The sequence below is a fragment of the Rattus norvegicus genome, chromosome 13 (genome assembly GCF_036323735.1).
Source record: "Rattus norvegicus strain BN/NHsdMcwi chromosome 13, GRCr8, whole genome shotgun sequence".
In the NCBI taxonomy this organism is placed as follows: Eukaryota; Metazoa; Chordata; class Mammalia; order Rodentia; family Muridae; genus Rattus; species Rattus norvegicus.
The window spans coordinates 70,939,104-70,955,941 of record NC_086031.1 but is presented as its reverse complement, the minus strand read 5'-3'; the positions used below and the strand labels follow the sequence as shown (position 1 = coordinate 70,955,941).

The following is a 16,838-nucleotide window of genomic DNA, read 5'->3' as shown; positions in this document are numbered from 1 at the left end:
TAGAAACAGGCTTCGTTTATTCCAGGTGAGTAACCCACCACCAGTGTCCGCTCCAGCCCTTCAAGCTAATTCCCTGCATTGTACTTTGTCTTAGCATTGATTATACAACTGTTAAGTAGTTTGTAATTGTCCCCCAACTTCCTGAGCTTCTTTATCTCTTGGAGTAACCTTCCCTAAACTCTTTTCTATGCTGTTCAGACTAGATAATGTCTATTGATCTGCCTTCAAGCCCATCCATGCTTTCCTATCATAGTAAGAAGACAGTAATCTCAATAAACAGCATAAAAACTGGTTCTGATCGGGGATATCCTGAAGACTCGTATGTGAAGGTTTAGTTGCCAGCTGCTGGTGCTGTTGAGAAAAAGGAGTTAAGAGACTAGCTGGAGGAAGTCGGGTGTGCATGGCGGGGTGGGGGTGTTGAATGAACTGGGACACGGGGATCCTAGTCCTTTACCCACCTCTCCCTCCCCTTCTCTGGCCAGTGCAGGGAGCAACCCTGGTAGTTTGAATGAGAATGGCTGCCATTGGCTCATAGATTAGAGTTGACTGCCTGACCATCAGGGGGTGGTGCAGTTTGAAAGGTTAGGAAGTCTGGCCTTATTGGAGGAAGTAAGTCACAGGAAGTGGGCTTTGAGCTTTCAGAAAGCCCATTCCATGCCCAGGGTTTCTCTCTTCCTCCTACCTGCATATCTGAATATAGGAACGCTAAGTTACTTCTCCAGCATCGTGTCTGCCCGCACGCCTCCACGACTAGAGTCTAAACCTCTGAAACTGTAAGCCAACCCCAATTAAATGTTGTTCTTCATAAGGGTTGCCAAGATTGTGGTGTCTCTTCACAGCAACAAAAAGCTGATCGAGACTAATAATTCATCAAAAAGAATTATCGATTCAGAACCAAGAACCTTTGGCAATAGGTCATAGGGCCTAAGGGAGAGCCTAATGTTGTTTTCTGTTAAATGGACAGTGTCAAACAGTTCCTAATGACATAAGGTGTTTTTCTGCCACACCCTTCTCCTGTGATGCCTGCCTCACTGTAGGCTTCAGTAATGGAAACATTGCCTTTTGAAGTCGTTCTGCCTCAGATATTTTGTCAAAGTAATGGAAATGAGATGGAAACGCGGATGCTGGCTATGAGGTTGTAGCTGTCATTCTGTGAAATTGTGGTTTAGAAGCTTTTGGAATCACCAGTTTATAGGAGGAAAAATTTGGAGAAGGAGGCAGGAGAAAGACCAGACTGCTGCAAGCCAAGCTTAGTGGCTGATCATGATAAAAGCTTAGACCATCAGAATACTGGTGACCACGCCCAGTGACGGTTGTGCTTAGTAGGCGTGGTGGCTGTTCTTGGTGTGAACTGAGGTGTGAAAACCCACTTCTGAAGCAGATGTTTGAGGTGAGAAGATTCACCTCTAATCTGATGCCCTCTTTTGGCCCCTGGACACCAGACATGCATACGGTACGCGCACATTCACATATGCAGGTAAAACACTCACATCATAAAATGTTTTCAGTCGTTGAGTGCTTTGCATTGGGATGGTTAGTGTTCTGAGGCCTCAGGAAGACTTCCCTTGGAAACAAAGCCAAGCCTCTGAGTTGTGGCATTCCCACTGCCCAGCTCTCCAGGAAGTCGGCGGCTCTGGCTTTACTGCTCCACTGGTGACAGAACTTGATACCAGATTCTAGCCTCTCCCAGGTGTTGTCTTTTCAAGCATACAGAATGTAAGAGTCACAGAGCTGAGGAGACTTCCTCTGGTTTCAAAGGAAAGCCCAAGAAAGCAGGCATGTGGTACAGTCCCTGTGGGGAGCTCCCAAAAGTGCAGCACATTAGCCTGAGTGAAACCAAAGTGACAGTGGAGACCTAGGAAGTTAGTGGTGGCAGAAACATGGAAAATCGGCAGAGAAAAGCTACAGTCACCAGCCAGTGTGCGAGTGAGCTGCCGCGTGGTGGCTGCTAGACAAGAGTGGGATAAGGGCAGCAGGGCCCTTTCCCACCACCTTGTTCCCTGCAGACAGAGTTTGCTGTTTGCCTGGTCGGTTTTGCTGTTTTGGTCCAGTCCTTTCTTGGTATTCGCCTATGTCTCATTTGGAATAGAGGGTTTACTCCTATGCTGTTGTAAAGTGTATATTTTTTGTTTGGTTTTTGCTTTTTGAGATAGGATCTCACCCTACACCTCTGGCTGGCCTGGAACTCACAGAGATCCACCTGTCTCTGGCTCTATAACTTAATATTTCTTTTTTTTTCTTTTCTTTTCTTTTTTCTTTTTTTTTTTTTTTTTGCAGGGTTCACAGCTGAGAGTTTTTGAGATGTAGGTGCTGTGGCCCCTAGGTGGCTTCCATACTCCCATGTCCACTGGAATACCGTGTGACACAAAATAAAGGAGCCTAGCAAACTAGTGGAACCTTAGAATAGGCCTGGAACAGGGCGGTGGCTCCCCCCACCCCTGGCTTCACGGGAGTCCCCTCCAGTGCTGGCAGCCTGGCACCTCCCAGTAGTGACAGTGGGATAGTTGGCTACTCCAAAGCCGTCAATTTCTCATTGGTCCAAAAGCTGTGTAAAAACACTTGCTGCTGCGCCATAAAGCAGATCGGCACCTCAGTGCGGGTCTCCAGGGTCCGTGTCTGGGCTTTGGTGACTCCGCCTCCCTCACCCACTCCTGGGTCCTGGTTCCCACAAGGAGACTTTTGGCTTGCACTTTTGAGCATCATAGAACAGCTAAGGCTTTGGGGACTCTTGAAGGCACACGAGATGTGGTCTTGCATGATACAGACAGGAGATTTAGACTTGAAATGTCCCTCAAAGGCTGTGTGCTAAGGTCTGGATGCTCACTTGTGGTATCATTGTGAGGTAGTAGAAGCCAGGAGGTGAGCGGTCGTGCTTTCCCTCTCTGTTTTCTTCCACCAGGAGTGAGCAGTCTCCTCAGTTACATGTTCTCACTGTCAGGATAGCCCGTCTCCTCAGGTCCACATGGAGGCAACTGACCATGGACTGACACTCTGAAACCATGAGTCAAGAAAAAGGGAATTCCTTTTGAATTCTCTTAGAAATTTCATTTGAGTAATGCGAAGCTGACTAACACAAATCCTTCTTTCTTCTTCTTTATTCCATGTGTCTTAACTTTCCAAAACTCCCTCTAGCTGGTGAAGAGAGCGGCTGCCTGAGTCCTGGGTGTAGGGCAGCCATCTGGAGATGCAGTTGCTTCCACACCGACTTTCCTCTCACGCTCCCGTTTCCGTACCCCGTCTGCTCTCTCACCCAAGAGCTTTGCTGCTGACGTTTACTCTGTAAATCTCCTGAGCTTTTATGTTATGCGTATGTGGTTGCCTCTCAGTTTCTCCCACTGTACATACACTCTGACCTGTGGTGGGTTAGGACCCCTTAGTCAGGTATGAAGTGCTGCTTTCTTACACCGAGCAGACAGCATTGCCTCATCTCCCACACCATCACAGGCCTGCCCTTAAATGTCCTTGCCTTTATCTCTTTGGCATTTCAGGAGGGAAATAGTAATAAATTGTGTATTAAACTTGTCTGCACTCAAATCCAGGAAAAATTGTGCATTTGAGTTTTCAAATGTGTTTATGTTGGGAACTAAGAATAGCAGTCCTTGCTTGTCCTGTGGTATATTTCAGGATGAGGTCCCTACTGGAATGCCATGCCTGGAGTCAGTGACCATCGGTGATGACATTTGGGATGAGAACTGGCTTCCTCTACAGGCCAAAATGGGGAAGGCAGGGGGTCCTGCCTCCCATCTATTTACGTCAAGCCTTGTTGGGAAGAAACAGTATCAGACACGTGGAGAAACTACACGAAAGGTTAGAGTCTTGTGATAACAAACAGAAAATCACTGTTGACAAAGGAAATGTAAACCCAGTAGATGAGACTTCTAGAAAGTTATAAATGCTAGAATTCAAAAGGATTTGTCAGGCTATAGTTCATTGATTTTTTTTAAGTAGGTAAGTACTAAAGTGCTCAGGAACCTGCTAGCTAGGAGATTGATGTATGAGTCCCAAGCGTTGAAGGTGTGTACTACAGACTTTGAGGAAGGATGTCACTCTGTTGGAAATCAATACACCCCTCGGGTTGCTTAAAACACACTGCTTCCTAGTCCTGATAGAAATCAGTGCACGCTCAAGTATATGCACGTGCGCGTGTGTGCGCACGCACACACACACACACACACACACACACACACACACACAGAGTGTCATTTACAACACACTACTTCCTTGCTGTCCTCTTATCTTGCTTTGAGATCTTGTGGCATTGTATTTTGATTTACTGTTGCACTTTTTTCTTTATAGGACTGGTGTTTTTCAACATCTAAAGATATATGGGATGATTCCTGGCAGCCCTTAGGCCTGGCAAACGATGTGAAAGGAAGAACTCACACACCAGAAGGGCCCATTGCTCAAGAAAAAAATATTGGCACAACCCGAATTCGAAAGGTAGAGCCCAGTTCAGATTATTATAACCAATATCTCTTTCATTCTTAGAAATTGTGGTTAATGTATGTCCTTTCGCATTAGTTAGTCAAGACAGCCCCCCACAGACATACCCATAGGCCTATCCGCTCTCAGCTGGTCTTCAGTCAAGACCATCCTCCTCGATGACGACTAACACAGTGTTAGCTCACATGTGTTCTTGCTCCATATTCCTCTCTGGCTTTCACTCCTTAAGTCGAAGGCTAAGTTGAAAGTCTGTTGAGTTTGCTTTTCACCTTGGCGAGGCTCAGACTCACTGTCTTGTCTGTCTCCAGCCTGCCTGTTCTCCGTGGGTTTTCATAGACGCTCACTTGATGAATTGGCAGCATTGGACTGTGCAGATAACTTGAAAGAGTTGTGAGCAGATGTTGGACTGCTCTCTAGTCCCTCTCTGGGTGTGTCTGCCAAGGCCTGGATGTATTGTCAGACTCAGGGTCTGATCTCCCTCCTTAGCCCATAAGTCTGCAACTTCTGTTAGCACCTCAGCTGCACTCCTGACTGGAGACCTCCTTAGTTAAAATGTCAAGGAATGACTATGGAACCCACTTCATTTTCTGAAAATTTACCCGTCTGCTTGTTCCCCAGGACCTTCAAATACTATAAAACGTAATTTGTCCAATGCTTACAGTGCAGCGAAGTTGAGGGACCATGGCTAGAACTGAGGTCTTACCAACATTTTTAAAGCTTGTATCTTGACATCAAGGAACCAGGATTTGTAAACCAGCTATATCAGTCTTCTTGGGCTTTTAGTAACCATATTCCGGGCCTTTTCAAGTAATGACAGTTACTTTCCCCACTGCTAGTCTATAAGGAGCTGTGAACTTCATGGTCGTTAGGAACTCTGTCTCTACAGTCAGATATCTGACCCTTGATCTTATGATTTATTAACTCTGTGATCTCTTTTCCTAGTAAAGAAGATGGCACTGCCCACAGTGCTTACACACTTACTGTTTACTGCCACTGCTGTAAGCACTTATGTGCATCCTGTCTGTTTACTTAATCTTTCCTAAGAAGTACTGTTACCGCCATTTTGAGTGAAGAAATAGAGACACAGATTTAGTTACTAGATTTCAGCCAGAGGTTTATATAAGCACTTGTCTTGGTCACTGTTCTATTGCTCTGATGAGACACTGTGACCAAGGCAGTTCCTGCAAAGAGAAAGCATTTGACTAGGACCTTGCTTACAGTTTCAGAGAATCAGTACTTACCATCATGGCAGGAAGCATGGCGGCACACAGGTAGGCTTGGTACTGGAGAAGTAGCAGAGAGGCCTACATCCTGATTTTCAGGCAGAGAGAAACACACACTTGGCCTGCTGTGGGCTTTTGAAATCCAAAGCCTGTTACTAGTTACTCTCTCACAAGGCCATATCGAGTTCCTCCCAGATGGCTCATCACCTGGAGATCAAGCATGCACTATAGATGGGTCCTGGGGCCTTTCTTATTCCAGCCCTCAGCAGTTAAAGTGTGCCACGAGGGTATGTTTGGCAGAGAGTAAGCACACGCTGGTTTATAAAAGCGGCAGCAATGTAGTCGTGATGGCAATCTTATTAGTAAGCCCAGAGGCTAGGAGCCACGCATACGGGGCAAAATCTGAACTTTAATTTGTTTTTAAGAAACTGTAACAGTTTGAAAATCGGCCTGAATATGAGAGAGCAGAAGCTCTGAGGTGTTTCCGAGTGGGCGATAATGAGGATCATCGGTCGTCAGACCTGTAGCTTAGAGCTCCTGTCACTCCACAAGGAAAACTAGGACTGTACTTTCTAACATTGGAGGATATTTATTAAAAATAAGTATCAGTAAGTAACATGTTAGGAGAATATATAGTGTCTTCAACAAATCCTTGAGAATATTGTCTATTGTTGTGGACAAGGTGGATGAGAGAAAATTAGAGGCAGGAGTTTGACTCCTAGATTAGCATTAGCTTACAGGCTGTTTGCAGGAGAAGGAACAGTATTCTGTTGCTGTGAATTGCGTGTGTTTTTTTCCCTCAAAGCATCATATGTCGGGTGTGGTCTCTGGCATAGCAGCACTAAAATGCTGGGGACTAGGATATATGATGTAACCAGGTCATTGAGGACACGACTATAAAATTGTATGTATAGCATATATATGTAACGTGGTCAGCTTTACTTACCCTACTGCTTTAGGAGCCTGTCTTCCAGCTTGACTGGCAGAGGTCTTATACTTACATCTACTGAGAGAAAAGCACCCAGTAGAGAGACTGCAGCATATGACATGACCCAGAGTGTTAGAAAACACTTAGGCTGGCACCAAAAGCATGTTGTTCTTTTCTCGTTAAAGTTGCCAGTGCAAGCTCCGTCCGGAGCTCCGTAGTCCTGCTCCACCTGCGCCTGCCAGGCAGCCTGCATCCCAGTCTGGACTTGTGCATTGCAGAAAGGTTCAAACCATTGAGCAGAAAGCAGCCAGGCTTTCCCCCGTGGTGCTGAAAGAGAAGGGCTCCGTCTCCCTCTGCTTAGCTGCCCATTTTAGTGAATGTTATCGTACCTGGTTCCTTTTTGAATCCTGATCTTCCTTTAGAGTGTGTGATGCCACTTTTTCCTGATATGTGGCATGATCTCTAGGCTGTTTTGTCTGCAGAGTTCTGTCCTGTCCTCTTACTCTTTGATGAAGGTTTTGTGTATCTTAGGCACATAATCTGATAAATATGTAATAACTCTGTTTAACATTTTGAGAAGCTGCCAGGCTGCACCTTTTTTCATTTTTGCCAGCAATTTGAGTGCTTCGGTTCATCGGTGTTCATATTGGCTCTGCCGACGTCACTTAACGTCAGACGGTAATGGTCCCATTGTCACGTGCTGTGTGCATTCGACACTGGGCACATGGCAGGAAGGAGGGTAGCAGTCAGTCCCATACTTGGTCATAGAAATATCAATAAAGACTTCTTAGGATGAATTTTGACACTGATTAAAACATAGAGTTTGCTTTTTCCAGAGTTTTACCTTTTAATTGTGATCTAAAAAGGAACCAAAAAGGCCATGTCATCTTTTCATGCCTTTGCCCTGTTTCTCCCTCTTGCAGCAGCCAGATTTACAGTATCCTTTGGATTCTTCCACACTGCCCAAACTGGAAGAGTTCTACATCTCTCTGATCAAGTCACAGCAGTCAGCAGAAGGCAGCCAGTCTGAACCTGCCAGCATTCAGACTCCGCTTAAACCCGGGCAGGCGTCCTCAACAGCACCCAGCTCAACCCCTGCGGCGGGCGACTCTCCAGAAAACCACTCCGGCTCTGGTAGGTTTGTGTGTCCTTGTGCATGCTCAGGTGACAAGTAGGAAGCTTGTCACGTTGCTCAGGCCCTCATCTCTTTGAGAACATGCCATGAGGGATGTGCTGCCCTTCACTCCAAGGTCATCTTGGTCTGAGCCCAGGTTTCTTCAACGAGTCTTTCAGCTTTCGCAGGGCCTTTACATCTCTGTACAGTTTCACATACTTGGCTCTTTGAGTTTTGGCAAACATTCAGTCACGGTGTTTCCGTTAGCCTGAAGAGTTTCCTTGTGCCCCTTTACAGCTCATCGTTAGCATGCCTTACTGGCTCAGCGGCTGGGCACTTGTAAACCTCCTGCAGGTAGCATGCCCTTGCCTCGAGTTCTCCTGGCTAAATACCTTCCAAATCTACCTTTACTGGGCTGCCCAGTTACCTTCTGTGATGCCCTTGGCCTTTGCTGCCCAGAATGTTTCTGGGTGCCCTTCTGTGGGCCACTTTCCTTTCCTCCTACATTTTGGGTGCTCTCCCCTGAAGCTCTGAGTCTGTTCTGTCTCTCCCCCTTATGTCAATCCCCTCCCATTCCTCCCTGTGTCCTACCCATGAAACTGAAGGTGTCCCACCCCAGGCCCAACCATTGGCTGCTGGCATCTTTATTGATAGATCAAAAACCAATTGGGGACAAGGACCTTCAGTGTGTGGAGATGCAGATTCCTGATTAAACCAGAGCATCAGAGCCACTCCCCTACAAGACTCTGCATTTTCTGTTGTCTGGATTCCTTCCGTCCGTCTTAGGGCTGGGAGGCAGTAATTGCATTTTCAACATTGGTCTCACGCACCTCTAGGAGCTCCCTTAGGAGCTGCTCTCCCACAGCTAAGCTCCCAGCAGAAGCTGCTGTTCTGTGTGTTTGTCCAGTTTTCTAATCATGCAAGGCAGATGGAGAGTAAATGTCTCCCGTTCTACACTGCCGTTCTCTATGCAACCACATAACCCTTCATATATTTATATCTTTTTCTTTCAAGTGGACATTACTCGTAATTTTATGGTCAGAATATTACTTTGTAGAAGATGCTGTCAAATCTTCTGTGACAAAGCTTATCTCAAATATCAGGGAAAATAAAATAGATCACGTACTGTGTGCTTGATGCACAAAGATAAAAGGGGTGCACTTACTTTTCTCAAGTTACTGAAATTTATGGAGATAGCAGTGCCCATCTACCAGTTGCTTGCTGTGGTGGACTGCCAGGAAGTCAAACCGACTGTACTGCCGAACAGATTTTAATTCACCTGAATTTTTAAAACCAGGTTGGTTGGTTTGGTTTTTGGTTTTTCCTTGCTATATGGCCCAGAATTGAGACTGGCCTGGCAGTTACAAGCCTCCTTAACTCTCCCAAGTGCCGAGATCGCAGGAGCATGCCAAATATGCCCCACCAAGGGGGACCGTGGAATAAAGCCAAGTTAGTTTACTCTGCCCCAGAACATGACTGTTCTTCTCCTGCAGTAGGATTGCTACCTACTATAGCCCTGGCCTAGGAATTGACTTCTTAAATCAGCGAGGGGTGAAAATGTACCGTAGTAAAAGGCTTTGAATATGCAGCCACCAAAACTCAACTCAAACCTTTTAAAGATTTATTCATTTATGTCCTTTATGAGTGTTGTGTCTGCACACCTGAAGAGGACCCTGGATCCCATGAGTCTGTGGTTGTATATGCTGCCCTGTGGGCACTCATAATTGAACCCAGGACCTCTGAAAGAGTAGCCAGTGCTCTTTAAGTACTGAGCCACATCTCCAGCCCCTCAATTCAAACTCTTAATGAATGCAGGGTCCTTGTGGTGGGCTCCCACGTGCTGCCTCACAGGGCTAGACTTCAGCCTTTGTCCCTGCACACTTAAGATGAGCACTGCATTCTGCATGCTGATCTACCGTGCAGCATGACCCGGCCAACAATGCTGTCCAAAGCACCGTGGCTCAGACTTGAGATGAATAGTGCAGTGTTTCTATTGTACAGTTTTCTGCTCCTATAGAAACATCATGATTTACCCAAAAAAGTGGGGCTAGGAACTGGATGGAGCTCAGTTAATAAAGTGCTTGCCTAGTACACACAGCCCAAGCCCTCTGTAACCTCTTGAACCCACTCAGCACTTAGACGTGGGGCAGGAGGATCAGAGGTTCTACAGAATAGTCCCAGAGGGTAGAATTTACCACATGATACCCTGTATTCAAACAAAGCAAAACCAATACAACACAGCAGTTCAGTTATAGAAAACAAAGACTTTTATTTCCCATTTCCCAACTGTCCTTCCTTACCATCTAAGCATCAAATTAGTGTCTCTTGGGATTGCATTCAAATGTTTGAGTTGATGAGTTTCATTTTTTAAAATTGAATTTTGCCTTTGAGATTAGAATTTCTAACAATTTCTGAAGTGATCTAAAACATAATTCTCGTCATTTTATAATATATTTCAGTGAGACAGTGTTCTCAGGGTTGATAATAAAATGAAAATACTGATAAGAAAAGCATTGAAGATGTTCCTTGTCCTGTTATCACTCAGCTAAGATTCGATCCTTTCGTGTAAACAAAGGATCTGTCACATTAGTATACAAATTTGATTGTATCTTTAAAAACAGTAAAATTGCCAGTAAACATTCCATTTATATGCCTGTTTTGTATACCAGACTCCTGTAAAGTTTCTCGGGCAAAGGGGGTCTTGAGTGGGAAAGACTCATCACAGGTCTAGCCTGTCCACGTACGAGTGTCCACCATCCGGGCTGTGGTCACCAATCCGGGTGTTAGAGCTCCAGGGTTTCACTTTATTTCCATGGTTATGTCTCCTACATAATCAGCAGAGAATGTCTTGTTAACAAGTGGTCTTTTATAGCTTTGTTCTGACTCTGGCACAGACTTGGAACTAGAACCATCTGACAACAGGATATCTATGGCGAATCACTTTCCTTTGTGATGGAAAGAAACAAGGGTGTTTATGGGCTCCTCTCTGGGGTTTGAACTTCATCCAGTTCATTCTTCACTCATGTGTTCCTCCCTCTCTTGGCCCTCAGCCTCTAAGTATTCATTTACACACTAATGCAGGATCCTCAAGTCTGCGTCTTTCCTCCTATCCATGGCTGTTTTCCAAGTAGCATCCCCTCTGACTGGTGATAGCCATGAGTCAGAGAAGGCTGCAGCACACGTTGGTAAAGAACTAGACTGAGGCAGGCAGTGAGATGGAGAACTTTTTGAAAGGACTCTTCTGTTTTTTTCTCTTTTTTAGTGGAGAGCTCTCCAGGGAGCCTAAAGAATGAAGATTTTTCTAATAGCCATGCTGATGCGGTAGTCAAGGACAAGAGCCAAGGAGCCATAGACCAGCTCTCTTTCATTTTGTCCCCCCAGCACCAGATTTCTCAGAAGCTCTACATTCCTCGAAGTACAGCCACGGCTGTCTTGGGAGCAGCTGCGCGGTTAGCCACGTCCAGGAGCCTCCTGCACTGGTACCCCAGTGTGAAAGGAGGGAAGCTTGAGGGACAAGAGGCAGAGAGAGATGGGGTGAAGTAGTGGTTGGGAGGGTCGCTTGGTCTTCTTTCTGCGTGACCATGTGCTAGCTTTGTTTTGCTAACTGATCACTTTGACGTGTAAGTATTGATATTTTACGTTAATTCTTATTTTTGTTCATGATTAGACGTCATTCTGAATGGTTTGGTTCACCTTTGTTTTAATGAAGTACTTTAAAGGAGTTTGTGTAGATGTTTCTGTGAGTGTTGTTCTTGTACATATCATGACTGATAAATGAAAATTGAAAAACTAATTTAGTTTTGTGATTTATATTTAGCAAGACAAAAAAGTACTTTCACACACAGTGACCTCTCCGGGCAAGAATTCTCCTGCTCCAAGCATGGCCACGGCATCCCAACTCTAAATGCAGAACCACAGGTCAAAGTCACCAAGTTCTCCTGCTTGCTAGGCCTCTCCTTCAATTGCCTTTGCATAAACTCTCCATTGTTCTTTCAGGCCTAGGAAATCCTGAGGCTGCCTCAGTTCCTAGGTTGCTGGGTTGGCTGAGTGGGGCTTGCCAAAAAGAGCACACTCCCCTTATTCCATTTATCATGTGGCGTTTCTTAAACGTTTTATCCCCTTGATCACTGGGACTTCTGTCTTCTACATCACATTTCCTGGTGCCCTCTTTCTTCTCTTTGACCCACTTGTTCCTTTTCACTGTAGATCTGTATAAGCGTCATCACACCACACAGTCTGTACCAAGCTGTTTAAAATCTTTTTAATTTGGCCAGCCACATTCTTTGCTCAAATATAACAAGAATGGTTTCTAAACTAGCCGATATTATTCTTCTCCTCTGAGCTGGGCCTGCATAGTGCAGGCCACCCTCAGCACTGCCGCCTTCCATGTTCTTACTAGGACTGGCCCACTAAATCCCACTTAGAGTGCTCTAAACCAATCCATATTCCTTCAACAAATAGCAGGCCTGTCATAGCAATACATGAGCCACTGGCGCCAACCTGTCGTTATTAATATTCTGTGGCTGGGAAGAGACACCATCAGAAGGCAACTCTTACTGGAGGGCTTAGTCCATCCTCATGATGCCAGAAAGCAGAGCAGAGTGACAGACTGGGCCTGGTATGAGCTTTTGAAACATCAAAGCCCACCCCCAGCAACACACTTCCTCCAACAAGGCCACACCTCCTAATCCTTCTCAAACAGTTCTACTCCTGGATGACTTAAGTGCTCAAAATACATGAGCCTGTGGGGCTATTCTCATTCAGACCACCCCCCGGAGTTTCTTCCTTTACAACTGCAAGTCTGAACAGTATTCTTCACATCCCCAGTGAGCTGATCTGAATCTGGAGCAGGGTGAATCTTATGACATAGAATCATTATGTCATAGAGGAAGTTTGAAGTCAGCATTTAGTTGGTGAACAACACCCCCCGCCCCCGTCTCTGTATTAGCAACCAGCTTCCAGGAAGAGCTCTATCAAAACTAGACAGTCGGATGGGTTTATAAGCTGACATCAACTATTGCTAAATACACTGCAAGATAGAATTAACTGTACTAAAGCTTTGTAGTTACTCATCCTTTTGAAAATGGACAGCTAGACCCTTAGCACCAGGTCAAACTGAGTATCAGCACAATTTGAAAGAAGCCCATGGAGAAATTCATAGTTAACATGCGTTAGGGTGAAGAACAGACCTTTAAAAGAACTTTTTGACTACCGAGCCTTGGCTAGAACAGCCATATGCAAGTCTCTTGACCTACCTTGTTCCCAAACATGGGTTTTATTAGGTAGTTAAATAGCCAGAGAGAAGCAAAGTTGATATATCATTTGGAAGAGAACAAATAGGTTTCTGTACATGGCCAGGGACAACAAGACCATACGTAAAAGAGAGCTTGGCATGGTGGCTCATGTCCTCATGTCTACCGTCCTAGTACTTGGGAAGCTGGCCAACCACAGCAAGACCCTGTCTCTGTAGAGGGGGAAGAGAGCGAAGTAGTACACAAAAGATGAGGATGTTCTACAGTTTACATTAACCGTCATTTTATTGTCAGCAAATGGGTTGGTGTGTATATGGAAGACATTTGCGATATTAGAGCTTTTATTAGCAGAATTGGAGGTTTCTGTGAGAAGATGACTAGGAAGTAGAAGCTGAGGTGAATGAGAAGGAACCCAGTAAGAACAGGAAATCCCTAGTTCTTGACTCCTCAGAGATGCAGGCAGAGTGGCTTTTACTAATAGTCAAGGCTACCCCTCTCCCATCTAAAGTGGATGAGCTGTGTCAGCATCAGTCACTTTTTCTCTCAACATCACACATCTGAGATGTGTGTGTTCTCCTTAAAAGGCTAGACTAGAAATGTCTGCCTAAGGGTTGGGGATTTAGCTCAGTGGTAGAGCGCTTGCCTAGCAAGCGCAAGGCCCTGGGTTCGGTCCCCAGCTCTGAAAAAAAAGAAAAAAAAAAAAAAGAAATGTCTGCCTATATTTACTCTGTCTAACCTAGAGATATGTTTTTGTCTAGGAAGAACCTTGGGTGAGGAAACGGGAAGCCTGGTAAGACTGGCTTCTCTAGAGTTGTATACCTAAATGACTGTGTCTTGTAACTTCCAACTTGGTGCCCTTCCAGAGCTAAGGCTTGCAAGTCCCTTTCGTGAACCTTGATGATGTGTGTCAGAAGGTACAGGTTCAGTGATGAGTGCAGAAGAGTGACTTTGCTAGAGAAAACCTTTGAAACTAATAGGTGACCAGAACTGGTTTACCAAGACCTTGCATTCTTTTTTTTTTTTTTTTCCTCATTAAACTTGTTTTAATGGGTCTCAAAATTCTGTGACAGATTTTTGGTCAAGTTGTTTCCATTAAAAAGTACTGATTTTGAAAACTAATAACTTAAAACTGCCACACACAAAAAAAATTGTCCACAAAACATTCTTTCCTTCTGAAGGTTTTACGATGCATTGTTATCATTAACAGTCTTTTACTATTAACCTTAAATGGCCAATTGAGACGAACAGTTCTGAGGCCGTTCTTCCACCACTGATTAAGACTGGGGTGGCAGGTGTTAGGGATAATACTCATTTAGCCTTCTGAGCTTTCTGGGCAGACTTGGTGACTTTGCCAGCTCCTGCAGCCTTCTTGTCCACGGCTTTGATGACACCCACTGCAACTGTCTGCCTCATGTCACAAACAGCAAAACGACCGAGTGGAGGGTAGTCAGAGAAGCTCCCAGCACACATGGCCTTGCCAGGGACCATGTCAACAATGGCAGCATCACCAGACTTCAAGAATTTGGGGCCATCTTCCAGCTTCTTACCAGAAGGACAATCGATCTTCTCTCTAAGCTCAGCAAACTTGCATGCTACGGGGGCCGTGTGACAATCCGGAACAGGGGCATAGCCAGCACTGATCTGGCCTGGATGGTTCGGGATGGTCACCTGAGCAGTGAGGCCAGCCGCTTCCATTGGTGGGCCATTTTTGCTGTCACCAGCTACATTGCCACGTCTAACGTCTTTGACAGACACCTTCTTTACGTTGAAGCCTACGTTGTCCCCAGGAAAGCTTCACTCAAAGCTTCATGGTGCATTTCCACAGACTTGACTCCAGTTGTTACATTGACTGGAGCAAAGGTAACCACCATGCCAGGTTTGAGGACACCAGTTTCCACTCGGCCCACGGGGACAGTGCCAATGCCGCCAATTTTATAGACGTCCTGGAGGGGCAGTCGCAGAGGCTTGTCAGGTGGACGAGTTGGCGGCAGAATGCAGTCCAAAGCTTCCAGCAGCTTGGAACCACGGGCACTGCCATCTTTGCGGGTGACTTTCCATCCCTTGAACCACGGCATATTGGCACTTGGCTCCAGCACGTTGTCACCATTCCAACCAGAACTTGGCACAAATGCTACTGTGTCAGGGTTGTAGCCAATTTTCTTTTTTTGTTGTTCCTTTTTTTGGAGCTGGGGACCGAACCCAGGGCCTTGCGCTTCCTAGGTAAGCGCTCTACCACTGAGCTAAATCCCCAGCCCCGTAGCCAATTTTCTTAATGTAGGTGCTGACTTCCTTAATGATTTCCTCGTATCTCTTCTGACTGTATGGTGGCTCGGTGGAATCCATTTTGTTGACACCAACAATTAGCTGTTTCACACCCAAAGTGTAAGCCAGAAGAGCATGCTCACGGGTCTGCCCGTTCTTGGAGATACCAGCTTCAAATTCACCAACACCAGCAGCAACAATCAGGACAGCACGATCAGCCTGAGATGTGCCTGTAATCATGTTCTTGATGAAGTCTCTGTGTCCTGGGGCATCAATGACAGTCACATAGTACTTGCTGGTCTCAAATTTCCACAGGGAGATGTCAATAGTGATACCACGCTCACGCTCAGCCTTCAGTTTGTCCAGGACCCAGGCATACTTGAAGGAACCTTTTCCCATCTCCGCAGCCTCCTTCTCAAACTTTTCGATGGTTCTTTTGTCGATTCCACTACATTTGTAGATCAGGTGGCCAGTTGTGGTGGACTTGCCGGAATCTACGTGTCCAATTACGACCATGTTGATGTGAGTCTTTTCCTTTCCCATTTTTGCTTTGAATTAGCGGTGGCTTTCACAACACCTCCGTTCTGACGGCAAACCCGTTGCGAAAAAGCAAGACCTTGCATTCTTAAGCATAGATAATTTAAGTAATAATGAACCAGTTGCACAGCCAAAGTACCTCAATGGAGAGTCACAAGAATTGAGAAACCAACACCTCACAGAGAGGTCTGTTCTAGAGCTGTCTGTTAGCATTTCTATTTCCTAACGTTTTACGTCTTTTCGGAAAGGAAACCCCACATTAGATGCTGAGTAACTCCAGTGTAGTGGCATGAGAAGCAGGGGCTCTTACTCATAGTCAGGCGTCACTGCCCCACTCACTGAGAACAGTTCCTTTCCCACATCCCACTCAGATCCCACTCAGATCCTCATGTTTGTCATCATCAGCCAAAATGTGTATCTGTGCTCTGTCCATAGACTTCCGCTCCAGCACCGGTCCTGACAGGGGTCGTTTGTCCCATTGACTTAAGGATGCAAGTGAATTTTCAGTTTCATGGGATAAGAAGACAATACAACAACGGTTTACAAAGCTCATGCCAAAAATGAAGACAAGCAGTTTAGACGAAAAGGAGGTCAAGTCTGCCTTCTAATTACATGAGCTCTGTATCTCACTCAACTAAGTTATGTGGGTCACACATTCAAGTCAGTATTTCATCCCTACAGAATCAATACGAAAACAAGCATAGACATTCTCCATGCAGCAAACCTGAGCTCCATAAATAGCTAAAGACAATGCTGTTATCTCCAAAGATTGAGCGAATCTTCCTTCTTTTATCCTGTTGTCTACTGTGTGTCTAAAGTTAGAAACATAATTAAGGAATAATGTTTTACTTATATCCATTTTCCATAGGTTAAAAGTATTTAACAGAAAGCAAGATTTATATCCAATGGAAAGATGTCATTGTTGTCATAAGACAAGGTCTCACCAAGTAGCTTGGCCTTGGCTTGAGCTCACCGGGTAGCCCAGGCTGGATTTGAACTCTCTGTGAACCTCCTGCTTCTGCCTCCCAAGGGCTGGGATTACAGGGCGCCCCACCACTCTAGGCTTAGAAAGTGTCTAA

At 45.4% G+C, this 16,838-nt stretch overlaps 1 protein-coding gene and 1 pseudogene across 5 annotated transcripts in view; one reads left to right on the top strand and one right to left on the bottom strand.

Moving 5' to 3' along the window:
• The window catches only part of Tdrd5 (tudor domain containing 5), a 47,905-nt gene extending 36,404 nt beyond the window's left edge, over positions 1 to 11,501 (top strand). For 4 of the 5 annotated variants that reach the window (XM_006250039.4, XM_006250037.4, XM_008769615.4 and 1 more), the window contains 4 exons: positions 3,625 to 3,807; positions 4,297 to 4,440; positions 7,518 to 7,728; positions 10,971 to 11,501. In XM_006250039.4, coding sequence (XP_006250101.1) covers positions 3,625 to 3,807; positions 4,297 to 4,440; positions 7,518 to 7,728; positions 10,971 to 11,251 — 819 coding nt within the window. In that variant the 3' untranslated portion in view covers positions 11,252 to 11,501. The remainder of the gene's footprint in view (positions 1 to 3,624; positions 3,808 to 4,296; positions 4,441 to 7,517; positions 7,729 to 10,970) is intronic. The other variant, NM_001134740.1, reaches the window with a different exon arrangement.
• A 2,458-nt stretch (positions 11,502 to 13,959) lies between these two features.
• Eef1a1-ps15 (eukaryotic translation elongation factor 1 alpha 1, pseudogene 15) lies at positions 13,960 to 15,817 on the bottom strand (annotated as a pseudogene).
• Between the last annotated feature and the right edge of the window lie 1,021 nt (positions 15,818 to 16,838).